Source organism: Trachurus trachurus (assembly GCF_905171665.1).
Source record: "Trachurus trachurus genome assembly, chromosome: 3".
NCBI lineage: Eukaryota > Metazoa > Chordata > Actinopteri > Carangiformes > Carangidae > Trachurus > Trachurus trachurus.
The window spans coordinates 5,589,691-5,608,499 of NC_139893.1; the positions used below are offsets into that span (position 1 = coordinate 5,589,691).

At 39.9% G+C, this 18,809-nt stretch overlaps 1 protein-coding gene across 1 annotated transcript in view; it reads left to right on the forward strand.

Moving 5' to 3' along the window:
* Nucleotides 1–329: 329 nt before the first annotated feature.
* Nucleotides 330–18,809, forward strand: part of LOC311002791 (protein diaphanous homolog 3-like) — a gene marked incomplete at both ends in the record, with an annotated part of 172,175 nt that continues 153,695 nt past the window's right edge. The window contains 5 exon segments of the mRNA XM_083994299.1: nt 330–446; nt 8,388–8,420; nt 8,842–9,024; nt 9,529–9,633; nt 16,379–16,509. Of these exon segments, the coding sequence (XP_083850425.1) occupies nt 330–446; nt 8,388–8,420; nt 8,842–9,024; nt 9,529–9,633; nt 16,379–16,509 (569 nt within the window).

Sequence of the window (18,809 nt, forward strand, 5' to 3'; positions counted from 1 at the left end):
CCGTTAACGGAAACAGGAGCATTACGTGTCAGCGCTTAAATTGGATTAGCTCTACCTAGGTAAAGCCGCCTGTGTGTGTGCAGTGAATGGGAGTTTAGCAACAAGCTAAACGGTCAAGTCAGTTTGGGAGCTTGGGGAGTGGAGAAGATTAGAGAGGACAAACTGGTCATGGTTAACCAGCATTAGTTGTCCGGCCAAGTCGAGACACCTACGGTAATGTTATAGACAAATTCAGCGTGTGTTGCTTTGCTGCTAACTTTACAGACTGTCAACAGGTTAGCTCAGTGACAGCTACTGTAGAAGTCATTAGCTTGTAGTTAGTTGACATCATGGAGAATTATAGTCAACGGTTTGAATCCGGACGAGACAGCAAACCTCAAAAGAAGAAGGGCTCGTCACACCACAGCACGTCATGCTACGACGAAGGAGACCGCAAACCAAAGTTTGTAAGTATTTATGGGTGTCTATGGGGTCAATGGTTGCTGCTGTTTTATCTCTGACACCACCCATCCATAGCACACACATACGTACACACACACAGTACAAAAGCAGGTGGTAAAAAGTGGCTGCAAGAACCCAATCTTTTTTCATGTGATGGTGAATAGATGCATGACTCTTAACTTGAATGGTGTAAGAGAGAGAGAGAGAAAGAGAGAACGATCAAGGGTTATTTTATTCTATTTGCAATAACTTAAAATTATATGCCTTGGAAACTAGAGCAGTGGAACAGAGGTGGAGTTATTTCTGCCTGTGTAATGCACTTGAGAGGCTGAGAGATTGAGAAAAGGGCCTTTTTTTTTTTACAGGTTCACTCTTGCATTTAGGAAAGAAAGCTCATACTATACCGTGGAATCTTTTTTCATTTTTGAGTTTTTCTTCATGAACTGTGACCTTGACAGTCTGTAGCTAGACATTGCTTTGCATGAGGGAAATCAAAAGGTCAAAATTAGCACAGGGTTTTAGCCCTTACACTAATCCATGTGCTTCTTCTTTATACTACTACAAACAGACTGATGGTCTCTCTCTCTGTGTGTGTGTGTGTGTATGTGTGTGGTATTTGACTGCTGTACTCTTCTGGGAGGTTATGGAGATGATGCTATTTGAACACCAATACTGTTATTAGGGTATTCAGTTTTGGCGTCTCATTTTCAAAGCAGTCAGGCCTCTCTCTCCATCCACACAACTCACCAACACACACACACATTCTCCTTTCAGACGGGAGACCTGTGTATGACACAGATCTACTTAATGCACGCTCAACCTGCATTTGACCCCAGTCTTATTAGAGTACTAGTTAATTCCTTGTCGCCACAATTCAGAGATTCTAGTCTACAATTGTTGCAAAGGTCTGTGCAGCAATGTTTTTCAGTCTAGACTGTTATTATCCACTCCCACTGATGAGCTGTTGTTGGCTAAATGTCTAATATATACTAGCGGTAATAGAGACACCTGTTCACTGAGTGAGATGAGTTTTCCGTGCTGGGCTGCAAAGTCAAACCGTTGTCTGGGCTGCGTCATTGCACAGTGTCTGTCTGAACACAGACAAAAAACACTGTGCATACTGTGCATGAGGCTCTGTGTAACTTGCGATGGCCATTTGTCATCATTTTCCCTCACTGCGTCTGATTGTGGCTCTTTGAAAGCAGTTTTTTTTTGGCAGCTGGCCACAAAACTTGAATATCTCATGATAGTTTTGGCAAAAAGGCACAGCATGTCTTCATATAAATCTTAGGAATGAATTGTCTAGTAGTGATAAGTAGCTACAATGTTAAAGATAACAAATATTGGTACCAAAATGGCATCTGTTGGAGGATATGATAAGATTAAAGGAGAATTCCGGCCATTTTTGACCCTTAAATCCCCACTAAAACGTGACTAAAATTGATGCAGGCAAACCGGAGTTAGGCTACACCATGGCTACCCGGCGCTTGGGATAGCGACAACGCTAACCTATGGGGGCAATAACAAACATTCAAAAAACAATCAAATATTTATGGTACATGACTCGAATCCTTACGAGACACCACTGAACTCATATAGTGTACGAAACAGTATAAACTTTGTGTTTTTGCATGATGATTTCTTTACAAAAGTAAACGGCCGGAGATATTAGGACATTGCCACTGCACTGCACGACCGTTTATTTTTGTAAATAAATCATCACAACAAGGAAAAAGTGTTTGTTTCTGTGGCGGGGAGAGTTAGGCTATCTGAGGTGAGTGATTACATGCAAAAACACAAAGTAAATACTGTTTATACTGTATACTCTATGAGTTCAGTGGTGTGTCATAAGGATTCGAGTCATGTACCATAGATATTTGATAGATATTGAATTGCCCCCATGGGTAAGCATTGTCGCTATCCCGAGTGCTGGGTAGCCATGGTGTAACTCTGGTTTGCCTGAATCAATTTTAGTCGTGTTTTTTGCTCCCCCCAACACTGGGTGGCCATCAGGAAAACTATTTAGGGGTCAAAAATGGCCGGAATTCTCCTTTAAGCTTGAGACAATAACACAACAGCCATCCAACTTAGATATCTGTTGCTGAGTTTAAGTCTAAAAAATGGATCTTAAAGAGATTTTCAGTTCAGTTCAGCTGTGACCGACTAGTAGGACTGACAACACATCAAGAGTCCCTGAAGTCACTTTTTGAAAAGAGCAAAGAATTGTGTTTTTATATCCCCTGTTATCCGTCAGTTAATCAAAATGTGGATGAATGTCGTGTAGATTCACAACAACACTTTAACCTTGAAATCGAAAAAGTAATATTTAACTTTGGAAACACTTTTCAACAAAATAATAGTTTTTGTCTCATGGTCACTCACTCTCTGGCAGTGGCTGGGCTGAGCCTTTCAGCAGTCCTTCACTCCATGGATGTGATCAGGGGATGGAGTTTTCACAGTTGCCATGGAGATGACTCAGTTGCCATCATGTGATGTGAATATTATGGAACTTACCCCCCCCCCCCCCCCCCCCCCCCCCGTCCTGTTAATGGATGATCTTTGGCTTAGATTGAGACCCTTCAAACAGGTTGGCAAGACCTGTCCGACCTTCATTTCATTATTGAAAGATTGATGCTTTTTTTTGCATTTAGCCTCTTTTGACAGTGAAGAAAGAGAGGGAGAGAGGAGGGGGGCGGGGGGGTGTAGCCAGTGTTTGACCTGAGGACTTGGAGGAGGTTATGTGGCTACCATTACTCCTCTGGATCCTCTCACTTTATTTCTTGAATGTGATGACAACAGAGCTCTCTTCATGACCTCCATCTGTTGACGATGACTCTAGATTAGTGTACATCTCAAAACCTTGGGGAAAAAAAATCTAGTTAGTGCGTGCACAGTGAAAACGTCTAAAACCTAAATAATCCACAATAAGATGCCGCCAAGTGCCACACACTCCAGATTTTAACTGTGTGGCTTTTTAAAATAAGTAAATAACTAAATATATATATTTTTTATGACAAGCATAGGAAGTGTTGTGTATGCGCTGAAAAAACTTACCAAGATTGTTTTTTGAGCTGTTGATTTACTCTTGACAGCACTGTTTTTTTTTATTTTTAAACTGCTGTCAACAAGAGTAAAAAGCAACCTGAGTGGAGCTCCACATTTTCACTCAAGTTGACATAGGTGCTAGTTATTGCTCTGGTTCTGCTTTTAATATACACTTACCAAACAGCAGCCAAGTACACGGAGGCCAGGCTGTTGAATTTAAAAAATGTGGTTTGGTTAGAGAAACACAATCAAACAACATAATCTCACTGATAGATGCAAAAATGGCATGTGTCTGAGAAATTACAGCTTAGTCCCCCGACTCCCCCTCTCTCATCAAATTGGTCCCTATAACATAAATCTAATACTGTTAACATGATATAAATATGAAAAACATAATTCATATTTTTCATAGTGAACTGATCACTGATTTATTTAGTTGACAGTCATCTCAATAGGTGGCACTACAGTCCCACAATAGTTTCTCTAATTGATAGAAAGTAGATTTTCCCCTTGAATGCCACATTAATGACATGGTAATACACTGTGTTAATGTTCTCTTTCAGTGCTATTTTTGTAAGTAGGTTAAACTATGACTGTTGATTGTCACCTCCAGAATCAAGTTATTGTCACTTTAAGCTCTGATCAGGCTTTATGGAATCTGTAGTTGGTGTTTTTGTATTTTTGTTCTATATTGCTCATTTTTGTAGAGGATTTTAGTGATATTATTAGTGAGTTTAAATGCTCAGATTGGATAAGTGACTGTGAATGATCATAAGTGAGGCACTAATTACCGGTAGCTACTTTTTTTTTTTTATCCTTTAGCATAAAAACATTTGAAACTGAGGCGATTGGGACAAACAAAATATGGCTGGTAGAAAATGTGATTTTTTTTCCACCAAAGCCAATTTCTCGATATAACTTTTTAATTTGTTGAAGCTACTTTGCTGAATGGCACTTTGGTCAGTGCCTGTCATATTGCTTTGGGTGGAAGTGCTGAAATGATGCAGTTGATTGCACTGATAACTAAGGATGAGGACCAAATTCGTTACTTCTATTGGGGCCCACAGTAATCCTGAGTAGTGATTCACGTAAAATAAAACGTTACTACATTTCGTTACCTGAACGCACTCTCGTGAAGTGGTCGTGGAGTGTCTGGCTGACGTGAAGACAAAATCTGTAAAATTTAGTACCGAAATAAATACCGAAATCAGGTACTGTTGCGTACGGTTCTCAGGAACTGAGCATCGGTATTACATCAGATTAAATGTGAAAGGTACCCATCCCTACTGAGAACTCACCATACATTATCTACTAGTATTATTCATGGATAAAGTTTTTTGCAGGAACGTAAAGTCCTGATTTAAAAGTCCATAGTTTCAAAGTTTGCTTGTCCATAATAAAGTGCAGTACCATTGTTCCATTCATTGGCGAAAGTGATTTCCCTTGTGATAAGTGCAGCCCCTCTGAGTGTGGGCAGTTGCATGACAAAAAAAAAAGACATGAGGACTTAGTTGGCAGTATAGTTAATGAATGGTCCAAAGACAGAGAGACAAAGCTTTTAAAAATCTGATGTGTAAGGAATGCTGTCTGCTGTTGAGTCGGGGCTGGGGCTCTGGGTAACTTTTGTTTTTTTTCCCTCTTCTCTCTCGTCTCTGTTGTGGATTGCATGTGCAGTGTTTTATAAATTAGCATTTTCTCTACCAGCGGTGGGTTACTTGTCTCAGTTAATTGAAAAAGATGCTATCACAGTTTAATTAAATGAACAGGGTGATAGCAGAAAGTAAAATGAATTCACTGACATTTACAAATTAACGTTGTTTGGCTGTCCTATTTTGTCCGTTACAAAAAAAAAAAAGGAAAGAAAAGAATTTGCAATTGTGGGATCTTGAAAAAACACAGAGGCATTTCCAGTTAACTGGCTTCCCCTGTGGCTTGGTTTATGTAAGACACAACTTTATGTGAGGCTTTTGATTGTTTTGATGTTTTATACTCGCCAGGCAAAGCGCTCGATTAGCTCCTTTAAGCCAGTCAATCTTTTTAATCTGTCGCTCCCATTGGCAGTCCACTCTGCTTGGTCACTTTGATCCTTTTGTTTTCTCTGTTTGTAACTGTTGGGACCGTTCAATATGAGTTCAGGTTGAAGCCTTACCTTTGTCTACAGCTTCGATTGTGACTAATGGATGAGTGGTGAGATGTTACTACACATAGATTATTGATTCATCTGCACTTTGTCACTAAAAGTCAGAAAACGGTGACGGAAATCCAAGAACTGTAGAAAATCTCCCCATTTTAAGAAGTGAGAACCAAATAGTCTTTGCTTAAATGTCACAACTGAATGATTAATTGATTATTAAATAAATCTTCTGTTAATCAACCGTTGATTAATTAATTGTTTCAGCCTTACTCCTGGGAAGTCATGCTGTTGAAGATATGTGTACTTACAAAGGTTTTCTTTAGGTCTCAGCTGGTTTTTGTTCCTGGTTGACTCCGAGTGCCATCTATTCTGCAGCTGTTCTGTTCTGTTGTGTGGAGTTTCCATTGCCCTTTTGCTCTGACAGTGAAGATGCTGATTGTTTGATGTTATTGAAATGCAACAAAGAGATTCTTCTGTCAGTCATCCTGCAAGGACTTAAACAGACAGAATAAATTACTGGATGACTGCTTTTCTTTACACTGTTCTGGCCCCACTCCTGATTTAACATAGACTGACTCAACAGCAAAGACTTCCACCCTAACTTTAAGGATGGTCAGTGGTCTTTTCCTCATTGTTGAAGGGTTGAACCATCAGGTTTTTCCACTTCTTTATATCACATTCATTTGGGATACCTCGATTGATAACTCACTGCTCATTATTTTCCTTCGGGGGGGGGGGGGGGGGGGGGGGGGGGGGTAGGTGCCACAATGAGCTTTAGAATTTGACAGATGTGTCGGCCCAGCATCACACCAAAAGCTTCCAAACCGTCAAAAACAAGGGTGCGCTTCAGACAAGACAGCTTCCAAAACGGCAAATATTTTCAGCCGCTTTGGTCGCTTGTCACGTGACTGACGTCCAAGTTTGATCGCGCTGGTCATTGGGGAGGCGAAAGACGAAAAAAAGGGAGCCAAAGGACGTCTCTATTCTGACAGGTTGTCGCCGAACCTCGTCATAGCTAATTTCCCTAAAGTTAACCAATGCTCAACTTCTCACTTTGGATGCTTTGGAAGCGCAGTGACGGCAGTTGACGCTTTGGTTGCTCAGTGTCGCCGGGCTCTCATTGAAAATGAATTGACTTCCGGCGTTTTGACGCTTTGGAAGCTTTTGGTATGAACACACAGTTACATGTAAAAGCCAATTACCTGAAAGTAAAATAAAACTTAGATTCAAATTTCACTCAGTTTCAGTGGGAGCAGTGTTGTTGCTCAGTCCTTCTTTAGCCAGTGCATCCAAGTGTGTAGTCTTTGTTATGACTTGGACAGTTTTGTACCAATGTTTGACAGGCTGGATTAAAAAGAGCAATGGGCCGCAAGCCTTAGTTTGCCCATGCCTGCTGTCTACGGCTGAAGGAAGCCTACAGTCCCACAGTTAACCACAATGTAATTGCAATATAGCAAATAAAGGTACCATAAGTGTCACACCCTTGTTGGGCATTTTTAGCGGCTTAGATGTTGTGTTGAACCAGAGATGCCCCGGGCAACAAGGACATGGTTGTTTGGTACAAGACTCAATCAAAATCACATCATAGATATATTTCTACTGTATATTTTTCAAGTGTAAATGAAAAACAAAATTTACAATTCAAACTGGAAATGCAATCACATACTACGATCACAATATCTGCCCACATGATTGCAATATGATGTGTTTTTGCATATCGTGCAGCCCATGTCCCAAACATGTGTGGAACTTATGCCATCTGCAGTGCGTGTATACAATAAAAATACTAGTATCAATCAAGTTCACTGATACAGTAGATGATTGGTATCAGTACTGAAAGAATGTAAATGGAGCACCTTTCAGTTCTCACCTGTAGTATAAAATAACTCAGAATAGTCAATATCTAATTACCGTATTGCAGATCATCCCAGTTTTAATGCTTGGAGGACTCTTTGTTGAGCTTTTCACTATGAAGTTTGAATTCTAGTGTTTTCTTTTCATGTACTGGCTTCCTGTTCTTTATTAGGATTATTCCGTTGGCCTTTTCCACTCTGTTACCTCTTGGAAGTGCAGGTGGTGGCTACCTCCCAAGAAGTCTACAAAAAAAAAACAAGCAAATCTACTGGAGCAGAAAAAAGCAGAACAGAAAACTTGCTTGGCAACATGACAAACGGCCAAATGCCAAATCCCCTTCCACTGCACAAGTGGATCCTTCTTTTCAATCTGCAAACAGGAAAAGGAAGAAAAGCTCCTTTCATGGCAGCGATTTAATTTAAATGACGAGTGTTTTTGATATTGACGAATGTGACACTCACTTGTACATTCAAACTGGTTAATAAAACTGCACCACTGGGTAGCCTAAAAGGATTTTTGTGTTTGGAAACTTGTGAATAAAAACACATGTCAGAAAGTGTTATGACAGCGACACAGTTTTTTTTTTTTTTACATTGGCATTGTACATTTTAGTTTTTGGCTCTCTACTTGGCTTTCTGCCTTTTTTTTGCGTTTTGAATTTCAAAGTAAGTGAAACAGACTGGAGACAAAACAACACAGTCATTTTATCCTTTCAGACTGCACCATACCTTTCTCTCCTGATAGAACAAGAAGTAAACACTACAGATTTAACCTGTGAAATCTCTAGTTCAGAAAATGAAGGATCAAAGGTTGGCAATGAAAGACACGACAGGGCTAAAATCTTTTCTTTTCAATATATAATGCAGTTTCTTAATGTGTCCTGATTTGTTTTTTTCTGTCCCTCCTTCTGTAGCACTTACCCTTTAAAAACATCACAGACGATGTGGTAAGATTTGAGAAATTGGTGCTTTTTCTTCTCTCGGTTTGCCAGTCTGTGCAACATCTAACATCACTTAACTTAGTCTTCTTTTGAGTGGCAATAAAATTGGTCTTCCTTTCATTTCAATTCATTCCCATCATAGTGCACGTGCTGCTTTTTCTCACCAACTAATGTCCTTGTCACCTCTATGTGTTATCTAGATGGCACTCTTCTCAACATGTGTCTAACAGATGTGCTGAGTAGGTGCTTTGTTCACACAGTTAACACTAATAGTGTTGTTTTTCTAACTCATTAATAACTCATTATTTGTTTCATTTACTCCTAGTATATGCAGAGAACCTAACAGCTTTTATCCATAACAACTTGGCAATGGAAATTCCTGTGTGGTTTTCTCTCTTGTAATTTGTGCTCTGTGTTGTTTCCGCAGCTTGACAGATTCGCCAGTATTCGGATTCCTGGTAGTAAGAAGGAGCGCCCTCCCTTATCGCACTCAAAACACAATACCAATGATTGGTCCATTTCTTCATCATCCACCTCACCTCAGTTTGAGGAACTGTCATCCAAGATCACCTCGGAAAAAGAAATCTTGGCTCTGTTTGAAAAGATGATGGTATGTGGTTTTGTCATTGAACAATATTATCAATATTTTTCTTTGAAAAACAATGGAGCAGCTTGACATGTCAATGAGTGGTAATGATATGGAGAAAGATTTTTAGAAGAGATGCAACAGGGGAAGGCAATCATTGCGTTTTGAATATTGTTTGAATGTGTTATTGTATTTACATAGAAATGGAGGAAATCAATAAAAGCAAAATATAGTTTTATTTTATTTTATTTTATTTTATTTTTTTTAAGGAAAATCGTTTTTAAGAAAAAACATAACAGACAAAGCCTTCAGTTGAGTAATAGTTATGATAATGGGCATTTATTCAAATTTTCAGTCACACCACAACAAATATGATAAATAAGTTTTGAGTATTGTAATGTATGTTGAAAACAAAGTGAATCCTGATGCTAAAATCTTAAAAAAAGAAAACAATATTGATAAATAATAATTATTATAATGCAGACTTATTTGTACGTATTTGTATCCTTCCTTTTTTTCCCATTTCAGGAGGACATGAATTTGAATGAAGAAAAAAAGACTCCTCTGAGAGAAAAGGACCTGAACATGAAGAGGGAGATGGTCATCCAGTACATTTTCACTGCCTCTAAAACTGTAAGTTTTTTGGATATTTTACACTGTATTCTAGGCACATAGTATTATAATTCATTAGGTTTTTAATGAAAGATTATGTCTCACATGGGACAACCAGATTGGAACGGGAATGGGTTTGATTATTTGATATTGAATTGATTATAAATATAAATAGGTAAATTGGTTTTCAAGCGGGTGCATTCTCACTTTTCGTGCTGACACTTGCGTAACACGTAACAAATTCTTAATTGAGGATGATGATATTCATGTTATTACCTTGGACATTTCAAGTACTGGAAAAATACTTAGATTTTGTGTATGTGCGTTTCCTGTGGTTGACTGGGCCTCCTTCAAAGTTACAGCTTTTTCTTTTCTTTCATAGCCGACAGACAGATCTTGACAGCGGGTGATAAAAGTGTCAGTGTTAAGAGAAAAAAAAAACCATCTCCAAAGAAATGGAAACTATATGGACAGTGGTTTCTCTCCCAGATCAAACAAAACTCTGTGCTTTACATTCTTTCTCTTATTAAGAATTTAATCCTTCTGAAAGACAATTTGCTAGTGATGCTTCATTAAATATCTGGCCCAGAGCGTGACCATAGTTAATATGAGCTCAGTCTGATATTTAATTTGAAGAAAAATGGAGGCACAGCTTACCTGAGGTGTTTGTTTTTTGTTTATTTTATTGTAACAGAAGCTTGTGATTAAACCTTCCTGTCCGAGGGCAACCCCCCTCCCCTAACTTAAATACATTGTTGTTAACAAATCACAGATATTATCCAGTTTACAAGTTATCTCACATGACAGTGCAGAAAAACTCAACTCCCCCTAGCATGTCTGTCTGTTTGTTTTTAGAAAAGGTGGTCGGGTTAACAGGGTGGCACAGGGTCTTGCAAAGAAGTGTTGCATAAATGGACATAAACAGACATCCCTCCAAAGTTGCCTGAGGCTGTCTGCCTCTAGTTACCATGGGGACCAGCCTGTTTATATGCCTGCATTTGTTTACCTGCATGAGAAAAGGATGCAGCCACAGGCCAGATGGTGACGAATTAAAATCAATGAAAAACACCAGTTTTATCAAATGCAGCATGAGATGTGGTAAACTGGACATTCAGAGAAGGATATCGACAGACAGGCATTTCCATAAGGTAACCACGTCCCTAATGAGTTAATATATTTACGTATATATTACTGGATATAAGATATTCAGTTCGCTAGGTTTCATTTTGCTTTCAGGTATTTATTGTCAAATCGTGCCCAACATTTTATGAAGATGCAGCAAATATTTGCCCTTTAAAAATCAATATCAGATCCTTATGCACTTATACTATGTTGTGCTGTATTAGCACTATACTGTATTAACTATGCTATTATTATTACAGTTGAACCAGAAACATGTCTTTGACTCGAGTCAGTGAAGGTTTCCATTCAAAACCAAAACAACTCAGACTTTTGGTTGACACATCCTTCTCCACCACAAGACGGTTTTGCCAATTAACCTTTAATACTACATGCTGAATTGATGTATGTCCCTTTGCTGACATAATCAAGTGTGGGTTCTGGCTCGCAAATCTGGTGAATAGTGTTGTAGAGAAACAACTGTCATGCATTTTGTTACACAAAATAATTGCTGACCTTTTGCCAGTGTGTTGTGTAGGAACAGGTGCCTTGAAATAGCTATTGTGCTACTTGGAGACCACTGTTGATTTCTCTGCAGGAATATGTGTTTTAGCTAGTTTACCTTTATAACATCGAGATTTTTTTTTTTTTTGTAAATGTGTCCCTTTAGTCTAGGCTGACTAATAGAAGAGTAATATAATATATCACTATAACTGGGGATGGATGGCAATGGCAAATTTATAGGTCATTGAAACAGTAGTCATTAAAATAATGTTCAGCGTTCCTTTTTCCAAAGCGGTCTTATTTGCAAAGATAGGCACACATTACACATTTTTAAGTCTCAGGGGGACTCGGAGCTTTGGCTGAGCAGAGTAAGTGCTCTGAGAGTCTGTGCACAGTGAGACAGAAGGATCAAGGCACCGTGGCCCTGCTCCATTTCCCTGTCCTGTTGTGAGGAGAAAAACATGGAGAGCCCAATAGAAAGGGTGACTCAGATGGGGAAGCAATGGGGGAAAAAAAAAATTCTCCATTACCATCATTGTCCCAGACACTGTGATTTGAGAAAAAGTGGAAATGGCTGTGAATGAATAGATGGAATCTCCCCCCTTATTGTCACAGGGGATGTGATAAGAGGACACCAATGTATGAAGATTCATACTCGTTTGACCTTAAATATAACAATAGCTCACTGTTATGGACCCTCCATGGTTCCTAGTGCAGTGCAGTTTTTCAGTTTGTTTATTTTAAACACATAAAAGCGATATACAGTATATTGAGCTGTTTGTATATACTACATGTTGAAAACTGAAGGTATAAATTGTTGTCAAGTTGAACGAATTGGAAATGCAGAGATGGAAGGACTGAAAGACCACTTCTGCAGCAGATGATGGGGAAGGAGTTGCAGGTCGGTCTCGGTCGGCCTCTCTGATGTTAGCAGTGGGCAAAACAGGCTGCCAGCGACGCTGCTTTCAAGAGGCCAGGTGCGCCTGTTGCTGCCATGAGCAGCGCTGACGGTGCGCTCACTGATGAAGGCCTTAGAAATCCTGGGAAGCAAACAGGCCTGGTCATCTTGTCTCCCCAGGACACCGGTCATCCTGTCTCTCCAGGACTCTCTTGGCTGTAATTGGTGAAATTGCTACTGCGACAAAGCAAGACACACATGCTGCACGCGTGAACCGACGCCGGTGATACCAAGAAAAGAGTTGCAATCAAGAGTGAACATGGTGGTTCAGAGTTTTTCCCCAGTGTATTATAAGCCCGACGGGCCGCCAGGCCTTACTTGCCCCCCCGCCAGGCTAAGCATCATTTATTTATTTTTTTAAATCAGTTTTTGTACTCCATCAACATATAATCAGGTGTCTTTTTCATCACCTGACAACATCACAACTTCGTCGCGCATAACGGGACATGTCACGGACATCATGCTCATCAGACTGCTGCTTCACCAGCTGACCGGGAGAAAATCACCGTGTCAACGTGAGCCGAGGCGCGGCTCCAAAAGGCTCGGTCAGCTGCTGTAGCATGGCTGTTAGGTAGCTGTTAGCTGTTAGCACGTTGTCCCCTGCAGCGTCAGAGCTCCGGACTCCTGTGAGCTGAGACGCTTTCACCAGAAAAATTAAAATGATCCATTGTTTCATTTTTCAGCTCGCAAGGTTCGCGTTTACACGTTTGTTTTCACTTTGTTCCAAACAGTAGATATAGTATCTTTGGTAGATCTGTGACTGTCTCATTTCCATGACGGCTGACTGGAAAAAGACACAATGGAGACACCAGGCAGTTGTTTTTTAGTTTTTAGTGCAGACAATTGATATTATTTATTTAAATAGTATTTTTTTTTTATTATTTATTTATTTTTGTGGTTGATTGAACAGCATTTCAAGAGTGCAATCTGTGAGACTCTGCTATATCTGGTGTTTAAAAATGTTACATAAATGTCTTATAATAAGACATGATAATGGTAATATTTTCACATTTCCAGTCAACTTTTAACATTGATGTTAAGGCCTTATGAAATCACGCCTTTTGAATAATATTACTCCATTAATGAATCTGATACCTATATGGCCCTGCCATCAGTCAATGGTTAGGCAAGGCAAGGCAAGGCGATGCAGGCGGTGGCTGGTGCAGAGAGATGGAGCTCCGGTGGATCTGCGGAAACACAGAGAGAGTGCGAGACACCAAGGCCAAACTACAAAGTACAACAGAAATGACAGTTCAAAAATATACTGAGGAGAGGAGAGGAGAGGAGGAGATAGGAGGAGAGGAGAGGAGAGGAGAGGAGAGGAAAGGAGAGGGCTCTGTGTAACCAGATGTGTCCCCAGCAGTCTAAGCCTATAGCAGCGTAGCTATAAAATGGTTCAGAGCTACCTGAACCAGCCCTAACTAAAAGCCCTGTCATAAAGGAAGGTCTTAAGTCTAGACTTAAATGTAGTTAGAGTGTCTGCCTCTTTGACCCATGGAGAGAGCTGGTTCCACAGTAAAGGAGCCCGGTAACTGAAGGCTCTACCTCCCAGTCTGTTTTTAGAGATACTGGGAGTCACTAACAGACCTGCGTTCTGGGAGCGGAGTGCTCTGGTAGGACAGTAAGGAATGATTAGTTCTTTCAGATAGGTTGGAGCTTTATCATTAAGAGCCTTATAAGTCAGCAGAAGGATTTTGAAGTCTATTCTAAATCCTACAGGAAGCCAGTGGAGAGAAGCTAAGGTGGGAGAGATGTGCTCTCTCTTCCTAACTCCTGTCAAAACTCTCGCTGCGGCATTCTGGACTAGCTGGAGACTCTTTAGAGAGTTTTTCGGACATCCTGACAGGAGAGAGTTGCAGTAGTCTAGCCTAGAAGTGATAAATGCATGCACTAGTTTCTCAGCATCACTCTGGGAGAGAATATTCCTAATCTTAGTGATACTGCGCAGATGGAAGAAGGCGGTCCTAGTCACGTGTTTTATGTGGGAGCTAAAGGAAAGGTCCTGGTCAAAAATGACTCCAAGGTTCCTCGCAGTTGTACTCGGGGTCAGGGTGATGCCATCTAGAGTAGCGATCTGATTAGAGAACGTGTCCCTGAGATGTTTAGGTCCAAACACAATGACCTCAGTTTTATCTGAATTCAGTAGCAAGAAGTTAGAGGACATCCAGGATCTAATGTCTTTCAGACAGTCTTGCAGATTGATGAGGCGGCTTCTGTCATCTGGCTCCATGGACAAGTAGAGTTGCGTGTCATCCGCATAACAGTGAAAATTAGGGTCTGGCCCCTGTCACAAAAAAACACGCTTGGGCACCAGTGGGCAGCCGGTGCCCCCCTATCACCAGGCTTAACAAGTTTTCTGGGGGAAACCCTGTGTTGGTGATAACACTGGAGTGGGGTGCTGTTGTCAAGAGGAGCTGGATTCATAGGACTAATACCTGATTCAAACCTCATTGGGGTAAAACAGTGGTGAGGTTCATTAGAGGTCGGGGGCGCTGCATATAAAAATAAAATCACTTTTCCAATAGGTTCAAATCAAACTGCTCAGTAGTCAGTTGCTGTCACATGAGACGTCAAGCCGAGCTGATAATGATTACTGCTCATTCAGCATGCACATATAGATTTGACGTATGTTTCTAGGGATGCTCTTGATCATTATAAGGAACATTCTTTGATGATTTTGAGGCTTTTTTAGGTGATTTTTTGTATTATTAGTTGTTGGGGTAAACATTATACGTAGATAGGGGTTTAAGATATCAGGGGAGAAACAGACTGGGCATAGTTCCATTGTTTTGGCAGCCTGCGAGGATTAGGGATTATTTATTCCTACTGGTACAGATGCAGGCTGGTTTCTGAGGCCTTTGATGAATCAAAAAACCTACCCAACGATATGCCACTTTCTGGCTTTAGTGCAGCTTGAATCAGTGAAGCTTTCTGTCTCCACCTCTTATCTCCTCCATGGTCTGATATAAGGAAAAAGTGCGACGCTTTTCAGCACCAGAGAGCTGGTTTTGAAGCCATAACTGACCACATGATCAAATGTTCGGCCGACTTTATGAATAGTTTCATCATGTTGAAAATATTACAAGCAAGCTTTCATTTCCAGCAGCCACTGCAGCACAAGCTTTTCCCAAGTTTAATAGGCTGGCTTTGTATGTTTCTTTGCAAATGCATCACAAATATATATAAAAACTGTCAGAAGAGGGGATGATGAAAGGATGTTATGCTGCCTTTTCATTTTTATTAGTTAATGATAGCAAGGTAGAAAAATTAATTTAGTTCACCGTACCACTCAGAGGCTACCGGCAGCTACCGGCAACTTTCATCAAGGTGGAATGTGTTCTTGTGTGTGGTGGTAAAAACTTAATGGATTTTTTGATGGTCCACTGGACCACCAACGTGGGGCCTTGCTGGGATTTATCCTGCTGTACCCAATGGTCAGGCCAAACATGAAGGGTTTTGTTTGTACTTTGGTGCTGCAAGGAGTGTGGTAGGCTGGTGTTGGTCGCACAACATATCAAAAAGTAATAAACACAGGTTAATGTTGGTTTTATAAATTGTTCTCCCTGTCTTCTGTTTCTTTAATTTCTCTCTTTCTCTTCGTCTTGCCTTGTGGATATTGCAAGTACCAGTAAAACCAGTGGTAAAACAATCCAAATTCAGTGCATGTGTGACATTTTTTGACCTTCTTTATTTTTGCATGTGAGTGTTGTGTGGGAGATGATACATATCTCAGTTATTGTAAAGATGTTTAAGCTTTGAACCACCATGAAAGTAGCTTAGATTCTGTGACCCTTGTTATAATTCTTGAATTAATAACTTCATTAATAACCAATTTACATTTTGAGGGGTCGCAATGACCCTGACCTTTGACCACTGACATTTATAAAAGAAATTTCCTCAAGGCATTCCTCAGATGATGTGTTCATACGAAGGAACATACCATACCAACTCAAAACAGAACATACATGCACGCATCTCACAGGGATTATAATTATGACATTTATTCAAGTATGCTTAGAAGACTTAAATAGATTTGATTGAAGATAGTAAAGAGAGACATACTGGAGAGGAATCTGTACTTTCACACATTTGAACTTTTGCACTTTTTGACTGTTGATGACCTTGGGCCTTTTCAGTCCGGTATTGACTATTAACATCTTTTGACCTTATGTCTCTTTCTTCCAGGGGGCCTTAAGAAGCAGCCATCAGATATCTCCTCAGGAATTTCTAGGAGAGCTGAAGTCAGGGGTGATGGACGAACGCCTGTTTGCCTGTCTAGACTCATTGCGCGTGTCCCTTACCAGCAACCCTGTCAGGTACAGTACAATGATTATAACACCAGAAAAAAAAAGGAAAAAAAGCTTGATGTCTTTAGTAATGCCCCCACAGTATTTGGTAAATCTTTCTCTTAATAATTACACAGCATAGCCAGTTTGATGGGGTCATCATCATAGGGCATGTTTTATTAAATATTTGTTTATATCTTATCTTTACCTTGTCAAATTTATATTGCTTCATGAAAACAAATTGAAATTTCGTATTGCTTTGATATAATGAAATGAAAGGATTCAAATAAGACATTAAAAAACTTGTACAGAGTGACAAAATAAACAGAGCTACTGCGCGCATACCCCGCACCTTGGAGGTTGTGTCTATTAAGACAATCCACGCAGAGATGTGACTCATAGTTGTGGCAAATTGAAAATGCGTCAACAGGAGCAAAACACCCATAACTTGATTATTAAATTCATTTTTAGTCCGAGGGAATGTGTTCAAACCGCTTCTGCCCACAGCGAGCAACAGAGAGTTGTGTTGATGAATTGTTTCTGCACTGTCTCGATGTATGATCATGTGCAGCTGACTTTATATAGTAGCCCTCAGTTTGCTCTAGCGGAGCTTCTCATTGTTTGTGTTGAATTAGGTGTACATTAAAAACTTAGAGGTCCCCCAGCTGTCAGCTGCTGTAGTTGCGCGCGAGGACAAATGGATAGGACTTAATGAAGTCTGAATGCCGATACATCTTCTCTGCTTTTGGGAATGTTCAGTTCAGCTTTTGGGACTGAAAACCGACGCTAGCCAACCATTAACTGTGAGAATACCAGAATACCAGCTCAACTGTTTAACTTATAATATTAATTGTTCAAAATTCTTCTTATTGTCTTTTTAATGATTAAGTGGTTAATTAGGAACAAACCTAGTGTACTGTAATGCATTTATATTTTAGGTATTCCTAAAATGAATCTCCTCTTCAACCCAGACTTCTGCTTATTTGTTAATATAAATATTTTGATTTGTTGGCAGGTTTTGCATGCAGTGTTTATCCCTGTCAGTATTTCTTTCTCTTTTTTTAAAGAGGAAATGACAGTTATGTAATTTTCACATATAATCCCTTACACATCTCTCATCACTTGTCCACTTGATGTACACATTATTTCGCTTGGATGCGTAGTTACTTGGATGTCAGGGTTCACTGTCAGGCCATAATCATAGGTTTTATTTTCATAAGTAAATGGACAGGAAGGCTAGTTTTTGTGTCACAATGCTGGAATCGAAAGTAAAATAATATTTCCTGCCAGTGTGAAGTAAATCTGGTTCTGTAACTTGCGGGGGGAGATGGGATGTTCCTTTGGTGCTGTCTAAGCCACACTGACAGGCTGATCCATGGCAGTCTTGTTTTGGTTGTCTCCATCTCTTAGATTTAAATTGTTGCTCTGGGGCTCTCTCTGTCTGAGGTTGGGGATGAGCAAGTTTGTGTCACATTATCATATACTCTGCCAGAGCCACTTTAAAGGCAGTCAAAAAAAAAACCTGAGCATAAACATTTAGTCTTCTCTGACTTCTTAAAACCACCACACCACCTCCATATATGATTTATTGGGATCACAGTAAACCATTTTCATGATTGATGTCATGGGTACATAATAGTTTGGGTTTAATGGGATCTCAGTGCCCCTCAACACTCAACACAGTGCATTTCTAGTTCTGTCATGTTGTTTATGGCAGATTGAGGATGGCTGTGCTCTTGCATCATCTTTCGGGCTCTCTCACCTTGTATTTCATCCCAAGCTGTTTGTTGTTCTTTTGAACCAAAGAGACAATACACTACATCAGAAGTCCGTAACCTTTTTCATATCTGGTGCCAGTTTCTAAAAGCTGAACTTCAATACGATGGCAGCAGTTAAAAATGTTTGACCTATAAAAAAAAAAAAAAAAATTGTGTGTCTGTCTGTTCTCAAGCACCTTCCCAAACTTAGCATGCATCACCTGGCACTCAGCTCTGTCTTTCTAGGTGCCCCTTTTACTGGAAACTGATGGACAAATATCAGCCAGTTTGTTCTGAGATTTGCTATTAGCTCTTACATACTGTACATATTTGATCAGCCTGAGTGTGAAAATAAGAATAATTCAATAGGAAGGAAATGTTTCTTTAATAACTGCAGTGTTTTATATATAGGATTAATGCAGTCTAGACTATAGCACACAATACTTTAGCCCTCGAATCTATCCATCAAACCAGCCTTTGGGACTGGTATGATTATTCTGTGCTTCTTCTTTCTTATAGCCTTTTCCTCTAAACCAGCTTACACCAGTGAATGAAAATTAGTTTATTCATATG